Source organism: Gouania willdenowi, chromosome 16 (assembly GCF_900634775.1).
Source record: "Gouania willdenowi chromosome 16, fGouWil2.1, whole genome shotgun sequence".
NCBI classification, from domain to species: Eukaryota; Metazoa; Chordata; class Actinopteri; order Blenniiformes; family Gobiesocidae; genus Gouania; species Gouania willdenowi.
This window is the reverse complement of record NC_041059.1, coordinates 9,251,579-9,272,877: the sequence shown is the minus strand read 5'-3', so window position 1 is coordinate 9,272,877 and position 21,299 is coordinate 9,251,579. Positions and strand designations below refer to the sequence as shown.

Sequence of the window (21,299 nt, the reverse complement as noted above, 5' to 3'; positions counted from 1 at the left end):
AATACGTGCTAGTCACATATGAAACACACACACGCACGCACGCACGCAACCATACAGTTGAAAAGCCCAAGTTTTACGCATTTTCACATACAATTGTACAATTGACTTTGGGTTCGTCTCTATCTGTCTACGGCAGTGGTTCCCAACCGTTTTTGGATCGTGACCCCATTTTGATGTCAAGAATTTCTGACATTTTTTTTTCCTTCTAGAATTAGTTTTTCATCATGTTTGTTAAACTTTATTGCAAATATTTTACATAGACATTTATATATAATACATATATATTTGACAAAGAAAAAGTGTAGAATACAGTCATTTAAGTTAGTTGTTTTTATTAATCAATAATTCCAATCAGTATTTAAATTAATATTTATTTTTTTATCAATTACTCGAGATTTCAGGCGACCTCATTTAACCGCCTGGCGACCTCACATGTGGTCCCGACCCCAAGGTTGAAAATCACTGGTCTATGGGGAATTTGAGTGCAGATTAGTGCATTAGTCCAGTCTTATTTATTTTAAATTACACTTTAAACCAAGATAATTGATGGTAAAAAAAAAAAAACATTTTGTTTGTTCCAAATCATCAATTCAAATCATATAAATGTAAATAAATGGATATACATGTATATAAACCAATCTCATGCCCCAGTTTACGCGTCCATTGTTGCTCAAATTGGTATGAATTCACAAAGCAGAGTTTTTACCTTTTTATAAAATGAGCCTACACTAGTTTAGGTTGTTGATTGGGACAGTTTTTTTTTTTTTTTTTATGTGCTACATAAAACCGAAAGAAAATGGCATCAGCCGATGAAAGCTATTGATCAGTGAGGACAAACAGTGCAGGACAATGACCAAAAAGATGTTGCGCACGCAATTCATAAAGCGTGCCAAAGATAGGGGCCAAACCTGTGGGCTCATGACGAAGGGCACATCCCCACCGACACACCCACTACCCCCCAACCACCCCACCCTACCCCCTCCGAGAGAAAGGGTTAATTGGAGTAGGAATTTCATCGCACATCTGTCAGATTTTTAAGGCCGTGACGCACTGAAAGCAAAGGGGGAGGAGGAGAAAGAGTTGGTGGTGAGATCGATGAAGGCAGAAGGAAGAGGAAGAAGAGGAGGAGGAGGAAGAAGACGAAAAAAAAATCTCACGAGATAATGAAAGAAAAAGAGGAGAGCTGCTAGTGCAGAGCAAAAAAATAAATAAACGAGACAAGAGACGAAGATTATTTTTTGGGGGAGAGAAGCGAAGGAAACAAAAGAGCAGAAGCAGAGAGCGCGGCTCGGCTCAAACCAAACCGCAGATGGTGTTTTTTTGCTCTCTTTGGTGAATGTAGCACCCCGGGGCGCACAGGACCAATTGTGTGAATCTGCAGGGCTGTGCTGGGGCGACGCAGTCGGAGCGATGCACAGGACGGACCACAGCCGCGGACGCGCACCGAGAAGTGGATAAAAAAAAAAAGGTAGGATTTGTTGCTCTTTTACGCACCAATACCTCACTTGTTCATCTCGGTTTATTTCTACTTCTACCTGAGCCTCCATCAGCCTCACCATTCATCAACGCGTCGCACACAAACGCGCATTAAAAACTGCTGCGTTTTGCGTGCGCGCTTCTTCTCTATATATGCGTAACTTTCCATCATATTTTCCATTTCCACATCAAACCAAGTGATTAAAACACATTAAGGGTCGGATTTTATTGCAAAAACCATGTTTAAATATTTTATGGTGTGTAATGCTGTGTTAATGCATGAGTAAGCAAGCGCTATATATTCATCCTTTCTGTCCCATGGTAAGTTTAATCAAAGAAACCCCTCTTGTCTCCTGCAGGCACAAAAAGCCACGCACGAGCACAGCTGAAAGCCAAAGAGACAAACGACTGCTGATGCACAAGTCCCAATCTGTGTTAAATCTCCCTCCATGCGACACCACTGCAACTTGTTTTTCTTGGAGTTTAAGGGAGTTTGAAGACAGTACTTAACGTTATCAGATAATTAATTAGACACCCCATAAGCCCGGAAATCAATTAATTCACGAATCAATAAATCAATAGTCTGGTGTAACAAGAGACCTTCCAGACTGTTAGCCTGTGCTGCTGAACAACAATAACAAGAGACAAGAACTGAGACAGAAACAACAGATAGAGGTTTTTATTTGTTGAGGTTGAAGATGGACGGGAGTCTGGGGGAGATGTCCCTCGTCAGCCATGTTGATTTGACCCACAGCCACGACGGCAGAGCCATGCTGCACTCGCGGGACCTTTCAGCTGCTTTCCCCAGGCCTTCCCTCGGGGGCTCCTCCATGTCCCTGGAGCCTGAGCCTCGTCCGCCCAGCTTCGACCACTCCATGTCCGCGCTGGGGTACAGCGGTGACTCCCCGTCCAGCTCCGGCAGCACCTACACCACCCTTACCCCGCTGCAGCCCTTCGACGACAAATTCCACCACCACCATCACCACCACCCATGCCTCCCTGTCAGTAATGTCATTGGCAGCTTCACCCTCATGCGGGAGGATCGAGGTCTCAGCACCAACTTCTATAACCCTTATGGTAAGGAGCTGGCCATGTCCCAGAGTTTGTCTCCCCCGACTACAGGTTCAGGCCTCGGTTCCTCCATGCATGGCTATGGCAGCCCCAACAACAATGGTGGTCAGATGCTTCATGGCGGCTATGATGTTCACGGAGGAAGCCTCTTTTGCCGGACATCAGATTTTGGCCGTGAGATGTCCCCACCAGGCCTAGGAGGAGGTGATGTGTCCATGGGACATCAGCTGAATAAAATCGAGGCTCACCAGCACACCCCGGGCCACCACCCACACATCTACAGCCAGCACTACCAGCCCCACCATCACCCAAGCCAGCAGACCAACAAGATGGGCGAGCACCTGCACTCTTCACCCTCCTCCTTATCACCTGGCGAAGGTATGCTGGCGGGCTCACAGGGCAACGGAGGTGGCACCGGGGAGGAGATCAACACCAGGGACGTAGCCCAGAGGATCATCACCGAGCTGAAGAGGTACAGCATCCCCCAAGCCATCTTTGCAGAGAGGGTTCTGTGTAGGTCACAGGGAACACTGTCTGACCTCCTGAGGAACCCCAAGCCCTGGGGCAAGCTCAAGTCCGGCCGTGAGACCTTTAAGAGGATGTCCCGCTGGCTCCAGGAACCCGAGTTTCAAAGAATGGCATCTCTTCGGCTGGAGGGTAAGATCTAGCTTTGCTTTCCCATTTTTTACTCACACATGCTCACATTTATGTGCACAATCACACACCGACAGACACACTCTCTCCCCTATGTTTTCCCCAAGCACCTTCCTTCCTTGTCCATATCTTCCTAAAAATTCTCTTCCATTGGCATCAGTATGCAGCTCAGGTTGATAGACGAGAAAAAGCAGAAGCATGATGTTTCCCTGCTCCTGCAAACGCTGCTGTGAATCAGCTCTGTGTATTGTTTCATCAGCCTGGATAGGGAGGAACTTTCATATAGCACACATCGAGGACAGTTTGAGCCAGAAAAAGGGCCATATGTGCCGTTCCTTTGTTTACTTAGCTCCCAAACAGCCCTTATTGATTTGTACAGTAGCTACAATGAAAAAGCCACAGACATTTGCCCTCCTCTTAAATGAACCATGAAGATCAACGTGAGCAGCATTTGGCGACTTAATCACTTTTTGAGCCCACAAAATAATTTGTGCAGATATGCCACTCCTGAGCAATTGATTAATTTTTAGCGGTGATTTATTTCTCCTCAGTGCCTTTGGCTGCTGGAGCCGACTTGGCTAAGGTAGCTGATGCAAATGAGTGTTGAGCTTTTGCCAGATGTCTTTCATCAACATCGCCAATAGCGAGGTGATTACGGCAAAGGGTGAATGTTGCTCGCTTTAAAGACGGCACCTTTGCTGTTTTGGTGGGTTCTTCGTACAGGCTGAAAACAACATGCAGGGTATTGCCTCACTGGATGTGAGTGTGGTGTTGAATGCTGAATTGAAGGCTAAAAAAACCCCCAAAAAATACAGATAGCTGATGAAACTGATGAGAGGTTCCTTTCTTAAAATATAGTTTTGTTGCCTGTTGTTTTTTTATCACTTCAGTTTATTATTATGTGTGTGCAGTGGGTGTTTTAGGCATTTTGATACAGAAATGTACACATATTTTTGGATTTTCTGCATCCTTTTTTGTGTTGGGAGAGAAATGTAAACCAATTTTACACTATTTTTGCAGCAGGTTTTTTTTTTCTTTCTTTTTTTTCTCCCAAAGACATATTGTAATCTACTGCTTGACATTCAATATTCTTCAGGGATGTGAATTGAAGACTGACAGCACGCTGTACAGTGCCGTGTTACACTGTTGTCCGTCCACAGGGACTGTACGCCCATCTGATGGGCAGAGAGAGAGATCCCAGTGAAAGATCCCAGTGAACACAGTAACACGAGACGATCATAACCCAGTTGTATGTATGCATGTGAGTGGTCTGCTCACTGCGGGGGTCTCTGCTCTGTGTGTGCGAGAGACTCGGCCCCGTTGATCACTGCTTTGCTTTTTCGCACCCCCGTCAACAGCCCAACTGATTAGGCCTCAACAACACAATGGGGTTCATAGGTAATGATTTGTGCGCTCTCGCAATCCCTTCACAATTATTGATCTTTGATTGTTCAACTCGGAGAGCACATGTGTACATCCTCCATTCAGCGAGACGTTTCAGCAATCAAAACAAACCTCTTATCTAAAAACAAGGGGCGAGGTGGGGGGGGTCTCGTGTTGGGTTTTAACCAAACTGTGGTTTGATTAATCTCATCGTAAGGATCTGTCAATGATTTGTAGTTAAAGCACCTTTTTTTCTCAGTCCCTTTGTTCTTCAGATGAGATCACCTGTAATTCATCTGTAGTTTTCTCGTCGCAGCATCTTTCTTTTTATTCATCTTAACAAACACAAACAAATCTTTAACGAGTCGGAGCACCAAGACCGAGCAGCCGATCAATCCGACTCATAAAAAATTAAAGTCTCTACGCTGAGATGAGAAGTGTGCTAATGTTTGACAATGTTCCCTCTTTTCCTTTCTCTCCAACACTCTTACATTGCATATTTACTTCTTGGCAAAAGCCACAATTTGGACAGCTCGGCACTTTTCTACATAACCTACTTTCTAAAGGGGCTTGTTGTTTTTTTTCCCTCCCCTCTAGCCAAACCCCTTTTGTTTAATTACAATCCTCTATTGATTTCCATGGGAAAGAGCAGCACGCTTTGCCCACACACACCTCGGCCGCATCGGCAAAATCGAGACTTGAATTAAAATGCGCGGTGCCTTGTGCTCCCCAGTCTGAAGATAGATCAAGTGCTCTCAGCTTCACGCCTCAAGTTTTAAGATGATCCTCCTTAATGCACCACTTGCTTAAATACATAGAAGGCGCTTTTTTGTATCAGCCAATCCTCGTGGTATATTTCCATAAGTGTGTATTCCCCGTTTTACAGCCTGACACGCAGTAATTGTAATACGCAGTTGCTGCCATTTTGTCTTTTCAAGTAAGCATCTTTCTGAAGAGATATTTTGCTAAACATGGAGGAGGTGATCCCATGGATTTATCTGCAGTATCTTGTTTGTGTGTGTGTGTGTGTGTGTGTGTGTGTGTGTGTGTATGCTCTATGGATTACTGCACTGTATATGAGATGCATCTCCAGCCCAACCTTCGCCTGTGGAGGAGGCAATCAGGATTTAGCTGTGGAAGAAGGCAGGATAAAGACCACATAGCCGTGCTCCGACACTTAAAGTCGAGGAGGGGGTATAAGAGACTATAAGTTTAAAGATGATGGCCGAAGCCCTTGACTAAAGGTCTAAATGAATAAGAAAGGTCAATGCAGTTTACGTGTCGGCTCCAGTGCCTGCACCACCCCCACAGTAATGAAAGCCACAAAGCCTTGTCCACCTTTCGCTTCGTACAGTTCACACTCAAGCAAGCGAGGCTCAAAGGTCAAAGCTGAATTCATCTGCATGTCAGGGAATGGTAAACACGGCCTTAGCTGCATGGGCCACGTCAGACAAACAAGGTAGATTTTTGTGTTGTTGTTGTTGTTGGTTTTTATGTGACTATTGGAGCCTCCTCGTTCTCCGGCACTGAAGGGGTTAAACAGCCTCTGTGGGTCGAGGAGTCTGAGCTGCACAGATTTAATCAATAATTTCTATCAGCCCCTGGCCCATGAAATCAGCAGGGGGTGGGCAAGGGCTGAAGTGGGGGTGTGGAGGGAGAGGACACAGAGGGAGGGGGTAGATGGGTGTGTAGGTGGGTGGGGGGGGGCACCCTGGCTGGGAGGGGGGTTGTAGGCTGAGACGCCGGGGGGTAGGGAAAGGGCTTTCGATCACGTTTCAGCAACACGAGACAGGGGTATACATCATGATTAGGGGCCGTTCCCACGATCATAAGAAGCCTATAGGGGAATATTTATGTCTGCAGGAGTAGCCCCAGAGCTGAGGATTTATAGCATGGTAATTGTGAGCCTTTTACACATGATTACAGCATAAGGAAGCATTTACTTAATGGTCGGCGTTATGATCGTCAATAAGGGAGGGAGCCAAGCACGGGGCCGAGGCGAGGCGAGGCAAGGCGGAGGAGAGCGGCAGGACACTGAGACTCTTCCAGCGCGCAATAAATCCACACTACAAGCAAGCTATAGCCAGCACTATCATGTCACTCCTTTCATTAGTGCATGAGCTGAGAGTGCACCACTGCATATACCTTCTCCAGCTTCAGCCCACCACCACCCAACCCCTCCAACTAAAAAATATTGATGGTTCGTATGTTGGACTTGCGCTTGAAAAATGTAGCATTTGGGGGGAGAGAAGAAAAATAATTTCACTTGTGGTGATATTGACATGCCGTTGACATCTTGGCCTGTTCAGATTTTAATGAGACGTGGTTCGATAACTCTCAGAAATGCAAACAAGCTCGAGATGCCTAAAAGCTACCAAGGCTTGTGTAATTTCAAACTGACATGAGCGCATCCGTGAATCAAAACATTTCCTTCAGGTAATGATTTTAGGGGAGAATGTTTGTTAGCAATTCATGGCGAGATATTTCCGCAACTTTAAAGATGTTTGGATTGGGCTTGTTGCTTCTTTTTCTTTGCTCCTGTTGTGGTGACAATCATTCCTAATATTTGTCAGTGGGGTCACACGTAATCCTCAGGCGTCCGGCTAATGAGAGACGTTTTTGCTGTTCTATAAGTTTGAGGGAGTGAAAATGCAGTAGACATCAACATCAGCGCTCGCTGGGTGAGATGTTTCCCAATGGGAAGCTGAAAGCCAATCAATTGAACATGTCAATGCTGTTTGTGAGAGCAAAAAAGCAGCGTCTGCGGTTCAAGTAACGCGTTTCTGCAGCAGACTAGAGTTGTAGTGTGTGTTAGGTGTGGAAATATGGGATTGTAAAGTTATACTTGTTAATTGCCCCATATAATCTAGTCATTTTGTCATTTTTTGGCTTTTAAACAGATTGTTTTATTTGTTTCTTTTTTAGACAGGTATGTTCAATACAGTCTCTTAGTAAACCAGATCTTACTCAACAACAGGTTTCAGAGGGAAGTGGTTTTAATAAGAAAAAACTGAATATTTAAGACAAGTACCAAGATGACTAAATAAAATATAGAATAAATATGCTGAATTGTTAAATTTAAAGGCCAAATTCACCAAAATGTTTTAACTGTACAAACATTATACCTCCTAACTTTCGAATTTGCTTTTAAAATTGCATTAAACATGCAAGAATCAATAAAAGACTTAAAGTGAATAAGTAAAACAAATGTGGCTTTGGTGAATACATTTGTTTATATTTAAAAAAATAAATAAAATGGGTGTGAAGCCAAAACCATCATTTGAAATGATCAAGAACTTAGAGCCAATCAATCAATCAATCTTTATTTACAAAAAAGCACTTTTCATACATAAAATACAGCTCAACTTCCCTTTACAAAGATAAAAATAAATAAAACATCCACCCAGTCACCGTATTGAATAAACTCATGTTTACTTTTGGAATTTAAAATAAAAATTAAATGATATGAGATTCTTAATAGATTTGGAAAATTATTAGACTTTTGTCTGATCTTGTTCTGACTTTTACAATTTAGAACATATTAAAGCATTTCCAATTATTCTAAAAATCTATTTTTTTATAAAATGTTTGTTCACATTTTTGGAAATGAATGTAGTTGTTGATTCTCATCGTATTAGTTTTCTTATTACCTTCTCTCTGGATTGTATTTATATCTCGTGGACTGTGATTCTATAGCTGACTGTCCCATCTGTGTCACAACTTATTCAGGTTGAAGGCAGGATAAAGGCCATTACATGGCTAACACATACATTCTTGTACAGTTTAGAGACTGTAAAGTAAAAAAGAATTTCCAGGGATTAACCAGTGAAAACCTCATGGAGAACATGCAAATTTGCAGCTAATCAGCTACGTCACCACAGTCCCCTTAGCTGTAAAATAATGATCTAAAAAATCCTGGTCCTTGGCTCGTTTTGAGTTGAATTTATTGTCTGCCAGAACAGAGTTGAAAACATTTTACTCTGTTTATGTGAGACATTTTGCAATTATCTTTATGTTCCATTTGAAGCAATATTAATACAACATTTTCTTTCCTGTAAGCCAAAAATGAGTTATTACCTTGTTTGCTATGAAGGAGCTTCGGGGTCCTGGAAATCTACGCCATCTTTTATAACTCTCTAGACTTTTACTTTAAATCTCTCTGACATTTTACAATGTAGTTGTGCAATTTAACACAGAAACCATATATAAACACACGGACGGTCGTAAAATCAAATTTAAACCTAAAACCTGAAAAGAAAAGACTAAAATCTGAAATATAGGTGATTTCATGAGCGCCTACCTTTGTGTATGCGTGTTTGTATTAAGTGCTACTGTACTCCATTATACACACACACACACACACACACACAGAGAGAACAGTGCTTACACTTAGAAAACCATTTGATACCATCAGCAAAACAGCCGTCCAACAACCTCACAGTGCTGATTGAAGCCTCCTCAAAGTGTGCATTTAGGTAATTGCATGACTTCCCCCAAATATGTTTTAGTCCACTTAAGGCTTCTAAACACCTCAGGCAATGCCGACTCCGCTTGTTTCACTCACCCCTGACGTAACCCGGCTTTAATAGAAAATAAATTAGTTCCCCCTAAAGTGATTATTACTCACTCACTGCCGCCACATGTAAATGACTTTTATGAGAAACTAATGATGTTGAAGTGTCCACTAAGGGAAACAGAAGAGAGGAAGTGGAGGGAGACGGATAGAGAACGAGGGGGAGAGGGGTGGTGGTGGAGGAGAAGAGGCTCGGTACACAAAGGCAGAGGTTGGTGTTGTGTTTCCTGTAAATACAGAATTACGGCGTGTTAGGGGTGAAAGGTTCAGCGATGGATATGCAGAGGAACAGGCAGCGTGTATTCAAAATGCTATAGTCTGAATCTCAAAATCTGAGCTCAGCCCACACACACACACACATACACACACACACCATGGCTCTGCCCTCTTTCTCCTCGACGCTGAGCAAAGACGCCATTCTTTACAGCTAGGTTCTTCCCTTCCATTTGAACATTTTCAACGTTTTCATGAGTCAATATTGATTATATAATTGAACAGGCTGCCGCAGCCGCAGTGGTGTCTAACCCAGACGTTGAGTTATTATTTTCCGGTTGATGTACACTAGACTGACAAAGTGCGAAAGGAAAAACAAATCACCAGTTGATTTTTATTTTTTTCCACCTGTGCCACCGCCTAAACATGCAGGCAACTTTGACACTGAACATTTCCAGAAGAAAATAATAGATGTTTTATTTTATGGAGCAGCACAGATGAAGAAAAGCCATAGAATCAGATTTATAGCACACATTAAATACAGTAAAAACTGTATGCAACAAAAATATTTAAAGTTTAACAAACATGCAAAGCATAGCAATTATTACTATTGTATTAAACAAGATGTTCTGTCTGAAGATTAAACTTGGAACTAGGACTGGGCGATATGGACCAAAACTCATATCTTCATATTTTTTCTCAACATGGCGATATACGATATAAACCTCACTAATTATTTTTCAAATAAAGTCTGACCAGAAAGACTTTGCAGATGCAAAATGCCACACAGGCACATTTATTAACAAACAATTGCACAATACGTGCCAATTTTGGCTTTTTCTCCTGTAAGGGACAGCATGTGTGAGTGAGTTCTGTAGTGTGGCTTGTTTACGGGAAGGTCTGGGTTAGAATGCACACAGAGATCTATCTAACTGAGCTTTACATATTGTTTTGAGAAGTAGCAAAAGCAGCGACTCCTAAAACAAGTATTTTAAAACAAAACAAGCTATAATATATATATATAGAGAGAGACAATATTTAATATTTCTATATCACCAAAATTTAAAAAAAAAAATATACAGATGTACTGTATAGCCCAGCCCTACTTGGAACTGGCTTTTTTTCGATTAAATGTTGGGGAAAAAAACAGGTTTTACATTGTTTTCAGGTCAGTTCTATATGCATGTTATTTATCAGACAGTTGAAAATGATGGAAACTGCCTATTAATGAACTTTTCAGATGGAAATCATTGGCTGTCCTTTCAGGATGTGGCTGTATGTTCTTTTTCTTGCCGCAACAGCAGCTCACAGGCAATAAGATGCGATAAGTTGAACATCTTGATTCCTTTCTGCACAATGAAACAAGTTGCTGATTCATCTCTTTTAACTAATCAAAGTTGCTTAGCTAATCTGTTTTCTTTGAACAAATTCACTTTCCCTCACCCTAATCCCATTTGTCCTAGTTTGCCAGGCTAACCTGTTTCCCCCTTTTCCTTTGTTTTAATCTATCTTTTATCCATCCCTCGGCAGCCTGCAAGCGCAAGGAGCAGGAGCAGAGCAAGCTGGAGCGCAACCAGGGGCCGAAGCGCACCAGGCTGGTGTTCACAGACCTGCAGCGGCGCACACTGTTGGCCATCTTCAGGGAGAACCACCGCCCGACCAAAGAGCTGCAGGTGACCATCTCCCAACAGCTGGGCCTTGAGCTCTCCACCGTCAGCAACTTCTTCATGAACGCTCGACGACGCAACCTCAATAAGTGGGCAGATGAGGGTCGTCCATCCTCTACCGGCTCCTCGGGGTCCAGCGTTTCCTCCTCCGCGGTGTCCTGCAGCACGGCATGATGATGCAGTGGGAGCAATGGGTAGGGAGCTGAGGGTGCAAGGGGGCAAATAAGACTGATCTGGGCAGAGATCGGCCATAATAAGTGTCCTCCTCGTTATCAGAAGGAGTGACGGAGCCAGCTATTGTAGATGATTTTATGACGACGAAGCATTTTTCCCAAAACCAAAGTTGATTGCTCCCTTGTTATGAAAGGGAGCAATGCCAAGAATGATATAAATGCAGGATGTGAGATCCTGTCTGTACAGTCAGGGGGTGTAAAAATGATTTGACTTGAAAAAGAGTCACACCCTTATGAGAAAAAAAAAAAAAAAAATCCATCTCATTACATTATTTTGATTATGTAGATTAGTGATGATGAGGGTATTACAAATCAGGAGGAAGCATATTTTTGGTGTACCTTCAAATTTATTGTCATCTCTCCAACCGTGAAGAATCAAGAGGTGCTGTTTGCTCACATAAGGAGAGCTCCATTGTGTAATTACTTAATCAAAAGTGGTCACCATCATCCAAAGATATAAAATCCTCCCCAATGTTCCTTAAGTCTTTAGTCCTCGAGAATCAAGGTGAAAGAGGATTTAAAGACTTTTTTAAAAACTTCCCCTATTTTTTCCTAAAAAGAATGATAGTAATTAACCTTTCTTAGCATGTGTTTCCATGGCAATAGTTTCCAGGACTGTGTAGTGTTTTTTCCATGTTCGGAGCCAGGAATCAGGAATGCGGAAAAGGTTCTTTTGCACCCATGACTTCCAGCTGTCAATCATTCACCTCCAACAAGATCCCGCCATACAATTTTTTTTTTTCATAGGTCCCGACTCGAATGAATCAGAGCTTTCGAAAGGGGAACCACCGCCGTGCATCTCACCGTAGGCCTGGACTGAATCAATAAACACAAGTTTGACACGGTAACAGACTTGTCGGTGCAAACCACTAGCTTTAAGACTCTTACAGAGCTTCCAAGTGAAAGCTCCACAGCCATTTTTGACTCGAAGAAAGCCAAAAGAATAAAACCAAGTAAACACAAAGGCTCTACTGGAGAGGAGGAGATACACCTTACACAATGTATAGTGACATTGTATTGTATTTTTCTCATTTCCAAATAACTTTACACACTTCTACTCCATTATGAAATCTTTTTTTACAGATGTCTAGAAAATGGAGGAATGTGATTCTTTCTGCTCTTTTTGTACAGATTTCAAGCACATCGCTCTATTTATAAGAATACGTTGGAAGTGTGGGGCATTTCGTTTCAGCCCTGCTGACGTACAAGGTCATTTTTTTGGTCCACAAAGGAAAGGCTTTAACATGCCGCCTTTAAGCCAATAGTTGAATCAAATTTGCAATTACTGATCTGATCAACTTATTTATTACTGCATTTATGTATTTATTGTTTTTTCATTTTTCTTCCCTCTCTCTATTTATTTGGTTATTTATTTATGCTATCTATATACTGTAAGTATTTATTTAACGATGATCTGTATGTTTGTGTGAAACTGATGACTTTTTCTGATGGGCACTTTTAGCTGTAGACTCCCATCGTAATACCAAAGATTACCATTGCCTCCCTGAATGTAGGGCCTGAATCCCTAAACCCAGTACCCTGTTGTTCCCCCAATCCAACCCACCCATGATGTATTTCGCCATCTGCAAGGCCTGGCCTGTTTTTGTTGTTTTTCCTTCTTTTTTTTTGTAGAATAATGGGGAATTCTTTACTCTTGCAAATGTCTCTGCTGTCAGCTCTTTATGCCAAGGCCAAAGCTTGTTTGAATGTTGTGATGATATCTATAAATATGAATACCATTAATCATACCAATAATGATAATAAGAAGAACAAAATTATGTGGCATCCCATAGGTTCACAAGTTGCTTGTAAAGTTGTGTTCAGACAAATGCCATCTGATGGAGTGTGTCAAGTGTCTGGGGATCCACTCAAAGTGGTGTCCGAAATTGAGTGTGATTCCTTTAGGGTTGCATGCAAACGTGTACTGTAAGCCCGCCAGGGGAAATGCGTCATCTGTGATGCCTGCCTCATTTTGTTCACCCACACACCTCCCCGGTGCCGTGCAAACACTTCCGTCCACATCCAACTCTGTCCCCCACATGCCAAAGCCTCTCTGCCAGTTGTCTCAGTTCCAACAGAATATTTGGGCTCACTCCAGGTCTTCTGGGGTTCTCAACATGCATTCTCCTCTCCACTGGGTTATTTCCCCAGTGTTTTGCAGATCTTGGGATTAGTGTTTGGTCCAGCATGTTTTAAGGAAATGTGTTCTCAAGGAACTCAATGAATAGTTGCTTTCCTTTATGGATTCAAACATGTCTCATTATGGGTACTGTTGGCTTGCTCCTTATCTTCTGAGAGGTACTTTATTACTCACAAATGAGGGTGTTGAGTTTCATTCAATTTCTTAATTTTAGTCTCAGATCCAAGTTTGTATCTGCTCCTATAAAGTCCACAATTCATTTGTGACAATATGTGGGATTGGCAGGTTGTGGGTTGTGTTCTCCTCAACTGTTGATATTCTGAGATGTAGTTTACCCGTGTGGTGTTAACACTGCGTAAACACTGTGTAAACACTTATCTGCCCTTTAGGGTCTCCTTGTTGTGTTGTTATTTAAGTAAGATCTCAAACTTGTTTCAAAGGCTTCATAGGTGGTTTTACTTGCTACCCTCTGAGAGTTTGCTCCAAATGTTGGAAGATAATTTCATTTTTTTTGTCACACATTGGTTTTATTTGCCTCTACGGGAGCTTTACGAAAACAATTTGCATTTCTTAAAGCCGTCGAGGGCTGTGGATTTCAAATGGTTTAGCTTCGAGACCCAACATCACATCTACACCCAAGCAGTGTCTTACAGACAATCCAAAAATCCTAATTTTCAACAGTTTTACAAAAATATTGTGGAGTTAGATTGAACACTCAAACCACACAACATTGAAAACAGGTTGATGACCCACTGTTGAGTTCAACCCACCAGTGGAGAACCTCTTCTTCAGGGTACACACAGTAATCTGCCCAATACACGGGATAGATTTTACATCATGATAGGAGATGGATACACAAATGAGGAGAAAGTGACTAAAAATCTTCTCAGACATCTGTGCAAATGCTACCAAAGACTTGGAAGGCTAGTTTGGTCATTTCCTATGCTGTCTCACTTCCTTTCTTTCTCTGTCTTTAACGTTGTAAGGGGCCGGGGACCCCTTCACAGCATGCACTTGAAAGACAGGCTGTCTTGAAAGAAGCCATCGACTTTTTCTTGGACTTCAAAGGGGAGCCTTTTTTCATCCGGTCTACTCTCTGGGTATCTGGTCTGGGGTCTGCTCTCGGCCAGACTTCTGGGCCTTAGGGGGCATTCAGAGGGGGCGGGGAAGATCAGAGACGAGTCTAAAACATCCAGAATGAGGACGGTGTGTGCAGTAGTGGTGGGAGGGATGATTGAGGAAAGGGAGGTGTTGGAGTAGAGGGGCAAGGAGCTGAATTAAACTTTAATAGGCAACAATTGTAAGCATGCTGAGAGTGACGGGGCAGTCGTGGGGATGTGTTCAGGGGTGAAATTATTTAAAAAAAAAAAAAAGAAAGAAAAAAATAGCTTGAAGGCTTGACCCCTGCTCACTGCTGTTGTATCAAAGCGGAGGTGGCACCTTCCAGGTTCCTCTTTGTCTCTTACTGGGAGCTTAGAATCAAGACCTTTTAGTATCGAGCCACCTTTTATTCTGTGTCAGGGAACTGGGAAGCTTTTCTCTCTTTGTACACAGTAGAGACAGGAAGGCTATAGAATTCAGTTAACCACTGCAGGTAATCTGCATTGCCAGTTTAGCCTGCGGCACCCCCTAGTGACCCTTCTAGAAACTTAACCGTTAGACAAGCCTTGCAGTCGAGGTCATTGCAGAGCAACACCAATGAATGCATAAATAATAAAATAGAAAAACTGAAAGCAAATCTATTCCTTCAGAATTAAAAAAATAAAAAAAAAATTCAATGTTTAAACCAATTCAACAACCAAAGATCGATGGGCGACTGCTGAAAAATGTGTCTTAGGTAGTTTTAGCAGTCTCCTATCAGAACCGTAGCACTCAGAGGATTCAAGATAGCACCAGTGGGGTTTGGCGTGCTGATTGTATATGTTGCATAGAACAGTATTATGATGAAGCTGGAACTGAGAAACTGACATGAGGCAGTGATTTCAGTTAAGTCTTTTTGACTCAGTAAATCCCAGTGTTTCCCTTTCCGTCCCACCTCCCTCGTGTGTTCATGACGATTTTTACCCATCTACCTCAACTGTGTGAGATGTTGTGTGGCGACGATATTCCTTAACCAAAGAATCCATCCAGTCAGGGTGTCAGTCTATCCTATTTGTCTGTCCATTCATTCCTTCTTCATGCCTTTATCTCCAAACCAAATGTGCTGGAATCAATCCGTAACAGGAGCCAAACCAGGCGCCCAACCAGCCAAAGCTGACGTCCAGTATGCTAGTGTGTCTCATTGTTCCATGTTCTGTATATAAACAAAATCATTCTCAAGACCAAAAAAAAGGAGGTGACAATCCAAGCAAGGGTGATCTTGCTGTAATCAACGTTGCCTATTCCTTTGTTTTTTCGAGAATTCCTGAAACAGATAAAAGCTCAAAAACCAAGCCTTCATTCCCAAATAAAAAGAAAGGTCAGAGGAGACAGAAGCTATTTTTCCACATTTGTAAGCCACCCCTCTCACCCCAGTTTTTTTTTTTTTCCCAAACTGTTTAGTGTAGTTAAAATACTGTTGGATCCCACTGTTGTAAGTAGGAATTAATGAAAATCCATTCAAAAAGCTTTAAAGAGGAAGAGCTGAGGGAGATGTTTGACTGAGTTCCCTCGGCTTGGACTCGACCCACCATGCTTTATTGTGCCATTCTTGTCCATGTGTTAGACTTAACTAATGAATGTGGCTAACCAACCAAAGGCTTTAAAAAAAAAAAAAGAGATACACAACACTTTAAACGTCAATCATGGTGGGACATTTTGTATCAACAACTAAAGAAAATCCCTTTGAATACCTCATGTGAAAATTGTTTGTTGTGATGTTGCACTAAAAAAATAAAAATGACTCATTTGTAACCCAAAACTGTTTTTTGTCTGATTTTCTACAATTTGCTGAAACCTCACTGGCAAGAGCAATCTTAGTTGGCAAGACAAGTGTCTAATGGTTAGTTAAGATTAGTTAAGAATGTTTTTTTTTTACTCACTTTATTTAATTTCTGTAAAAAATAAATATCTACCCAGGTAGCAGATTAGAAAATAAACAGGGATAGGCTACCTCGTCCTGCCTTTGAAGGTGCACCCAAACACGTATTACCAAACACAATATTAAACAATACTAGGATCTGTGCTAACAATCATAAATATGACTTTTATCAGCAATACAAGTAGCAGTGAAAACTTTACCGCTAGGTAAATACTGATAAAACATCAATTTCGGAGACAGTAAAGGCGGCCCCGTACTGCATGCACAGGCTGTAATATCAACAAGTTTATTATTGTACCAGTTGTAAGAGCTACTATCTTTACCAGGGAGCAAATATTTATTCTATTAGTAGGGTTGTATTTACAAGCGAGTAGTTTATAAATATTATTTTATTATTGTACATAGCTCTTATGAACATATAGCTAGGCTACATCTGAATGAGGAAACCTTTTAAATAATAATTAAAAAAAAATACAACTGGTTTCCATGTGTTTCTGAGCAGTAAGAACTAATCGCCGGTAAATAAAGCCCAATAAAACTCTGTAAAACAATAACCAGGAATACATATTTGCTCCCTGGTAAAGATTGTAGCTCTAACAACTGGTATAATGATAAAATTGGTGATATTACAGCCTGCGTATGCAGTACGGGACAGAAGTTACTCTGTCTCTGAAATGTTTCCGGGTTTTATATCACCCTTTCTTTTTTTCTATTCTATTCCTGTGAGATTTTGAGCTGTTGTAATTAAGGTTGTCTTCTACTTCTACAAACTGTTAAAAAATTAAATTAAAAAGTCATCATATGTACTTGGACTGCACAGACCCAGATGCATGTTGATTTGCCATTTATGGACTCTCTTGATTTACTCTGGTTACTCAGTAGGCTACTTAGTGTACCCTATGCTAGGTTCAACTTGCAGAAATAGGGATTTAGGACACATTAGCATCAAACTGAACAATAAGCATCAAAGCAGCTAAGTGCTCGTCACTTTAAAAGGAGAGCTAAACTAATTAAGCTAATGTAGCAAATGCAGCAGAAGTGTTGTGGTTTTTAATGTTTAAAGTGGATTTGGGAGACTGTTTTATATAATTGTTTAAAAAAAACCAATTACAAAGTTAACTGACCTTATATCTACAGTAACTGCTAATTGAAATTGAAATACTATCACCAAAGCAGCTACCTGGAGGGGAAACGGCTAGGTTAGCATGAGTAGAAACAGCTATCAAAAACACTGCAAATACTATTATCTTAAAAATCAAATACAACTCATTTGTTTGGTTTTATCTCAATGAAGGTAATATAAATCTATTTGACCATAATCCTTAATCTTCACCCCAGAGATGAAACCAATGGTTTACACTACAACACGCAAAATGTGTTTTGGACGTTGTTGTGAAAACTGTAAATCTTTAATGTGGTGTTTTTTCTTTAAACAATGGGCTACTGAGAATTTTGTAAGAAGAAAAAAGTAGAGAGAAGGCACTGCGTATTCAAGATGCTCAACAAACTGGAGTGTGTTGAGAACAAAATAATAAAAGAACCTGTACATAAAATTAAGTGAAGCTGCATTTTAGATGATGGATTCAGAAGGCCGACGAGGTAGAGAAATATCGACCCCTGCCTTGAGAGATTATTATAATGGGAGAATGGGCAGAAAGAATCTTCTCAAAGGAGCACAAGAAAGATTCACATAAGGCCTTTTAAACAGATGCAATTTTCCAACAGTATAAAGTGAATTTAATTTTTTTTACTCTGCAGCATTTTCGAGTATTTCTAATTTAGATATTTAAGTATAAGATATAGCATTCATTGGGTTTACGACAATCTAAATTAATTCATATTATTAAGTTAGAAGAAAACATGTCCATCCGAAATGACACTGTGCACTTTAAGCAATTGGAAAAAAAGATCAGCATCACTGGAGAGAGCCAGACTTTTATTAGTGGTTCTCCTGAAGAAGCTAAAATCCACATTAAAATACTTTGGTTCCTACACTGGACAAATTCAATAGATTGAGCCAACAGGCAACTATAGCACAAGCCATTACATCAGCATGTTCACAAGATACTTACCAGAGACACATATTGATCTTAGCCTTCCTATTGTCGTAACATGTAAAAGCTAAATTGACCAACAAGCCAATTTCCCAAAGAGGCAATTGAATCTTCTCAGACATTTTTTATGGCAGGTTTAATACACAAACAGGAAACTAGATGTTGGAAATTTCACTTTCACGGTGACTTTATTGGGCATAAATTTTGACATCCAACTGGTTAATAAACTGACGAATGAATACTTGTCATGCAGGACTATATTAGCTCTGTAAGGAGAGAGTATATCTGTCTAAAAAACATTTTAACACACTTATATAATGAAATACTATATATTCAATTGGTAGATTTGTTTTAGATGTTTCTTCTCTTTTGTGGTAGTTAAATGATGGGGTAAAAGATGTGTAAAGCAATGGCACACTGGTTATTTTTGTTCCGAGCAAATCGCACGTAGCCATGTTGTCCGAAATCAGTTCCCCAGAAACTTTGCAGATACGTTGAAAAAGAAAAACCAACTACAAAACATATGAGGGAAATAAAAACATTTCAAAAGATACATTTGAGAGAAATCATGGCAGTAAAAACATCCCACCTGTTCTTAAGCATACCATGTTCTTTGTGCAGCATACCATGCTTGTAGAACATAAACTCGGGTCGTGAGACATGTATCGCAACAGAGATTAGTCCAATAGTGGCAACTGCTGCTTTCAGAACCTCTTCATTGCCCTCGGGCAGGAGGTGGATTTAGGAGCAGTTGGCAGCACAATATTTGGAGTTGTACCTGCACTGTCGCATCTGGAGTTAAACAAACTTGGGTCAAATGATTTGGTAAAGAGAGCGTGTAATGGGTGAACAAAAGATAAAGCACGGTGCTAAACTAATGGGAACATTTATATTTTGGCTTTTAAATGAGCTGATGGGACACCTAGTAGTGTCAATGGGAATAATTGTTGAGATTTTCCATAATGGCACTCACACATTTTCTGAAAACTTAATCTCCATTGTATGTTTTTTGCAAAGTTGCTAAAATCCCACTCATCTACTAAAAATATCCCAACAGACTGGCACTCGTATTCATTCATTGATCAGATTTTCAACAGTTAAAGCTTTCACTCTAACAACAGCAAACCAAAAAAAAGCCTGGAGGAAGAACATGTTGTCTGCTCCCATTAATTCATTGTTGCTCAAATCCACATGAACAAGCATAACCAACAGTGGGAAGACAAAAACTCCCATCTAACAGAACTAGGTTCAGGGGTGGCAGCCATCTGCCTCGACTGGTTGGGGTTCGTGGACAGAAAAAGGAATGGAACAGGCTCGCGAGATAGACCATCAGAGGGTCCCAGACTAGTTGAGCGCTGAACCATTGATTATTATATCCTTTATTTAACCAGATAAAAGCCTCAGTGAGATTAGAAATCTCTTTTTCCAAGAAGGACCTGGCATGGCAGCAGCAGACAAAGTTACAACAACAGCAACAACAATAAATACATTCATACATCAGTACATCAAAAACCAGCAGTTCTGGAGACACCAGCTCAAAACCAGATGACATTAAAAACAGTGACATTGTCCAAGACTAGCTCCTTCCCTGTCCCTTAAAGATTTAAATTCTCCAGCAGTGACCAGATCTGTCAGTTTCATATCAATCTAGAAACTGTTCCATGAAGAGGGGGCGGCATTTTTAAAGGCAGTCTTACCCAGTTATGTTCTGACTCTGGGAATAACCATTTTATGAAAATCCTGCGACCATAGTCCATGATGGCTACCTGATCAAATATGTGGTCAAGTATGAAGACAGTAGTCCAAGAAGAGATTTATGGACGAATAGCATCCAGTGTGAGAGTCCACAGGCAGACAGGAAGGGACGGTTCAAGACACTCGAAACAGAAAAGAGAGAGAAGGGTGAGGAGAAGGCACAGACTGCAGAAAAATATGCTACAGTATTAGCAGGTCTGCCTGCATGGAAACATCTGGTGCTTAACTATGTGTGAGTGGAATGAGTATGGGGTGGACATCAGTGTAAATGGTGTGTAAGCAGTGTGATGGGTATATATGTCCACATATGGTTTTATTCTCCACCTACACATACTGATGTGGATTTTATTTGGTCTCAAATTAAATACAATCCATGACAAGCTTGTTTTTGCTCCACGTTTCCTTTTGAACAATCAAAATCTGGAGCCTAAAATTTAAACTATGCCCTATTCGCATTGGATTAGTATTATCCCAGGACCACATGTGACTTGTGATAATTGCGGAGAATATCTGTGATGTTAATCCCGTGCGAATCGGCTATGTCAGTAATTTGTAAAGTAAAATTTCCCCCGCAATTTACCTACTATATTTTGCTGAACTCCGAGGTTCTGGGATAATACTAATCCAATGCGAATAGGCATCTCTGTGATTTGGACAGAAATGGGCGGGATCTAACGCGTGATTACGCATTGTTTTGTTTCCGGGACGCATTTTTATTTATGTTTTAGTAATTTCAAGGTTTCTCCTCACGTCCAGTGCCTACTGTTCTTCTTAGTGCCTGCCATGTTGAAAACAATGTGAGCAAATGTTACGCTATACACAGCGCAATGACATCATATCCGGGAGACGTCTGTAAATGTCAGCAAAATCTCAGGCTTCGGTTATCCCGCGCGAATGCACCACATAAAAAGCAGACATTGGGTGTCATTTATTTATTACATGGGGTCCCCAGATAATACGTTTTCCATACGAATGGGGCTTAGACTGTTTGTCTAAATTATTAGGTTTGGTTCAAGGTCTTGTACCTTAACCAGATGAAGACAAATTAGTGGAGAGTTCAA

General features: G+C 41.0%; 1 protein-coding gene across 1 annotated transcript; it reads left to right on the top strand.

The window, feature by feature from the left end:
* The first annotated feature begins 976 nt into the window (after positions 1-976).
* Positions 977-16,185, top strand: onecutl (one cut domain, family member, like). The gene is made up of 3 exons (XM_028469946.1): positions 977-1,468; positions 1,836-3,204; positions 10,901-16,185. Exons 2-3 carry the CDS (start codon positions 2,175-2,177, stop codon positions 11,209-11,211), a joined length of 1,341 nt encoding a protein of 446 aa, XP_028325747.1. The 5' UTR covers positions 977-1,468; positions 1,836-2,174; the 3' UTR covers positions 11,212-16,185.
* Positions 16,186-21,299: the final 5,114 nt, after the last annotated feature.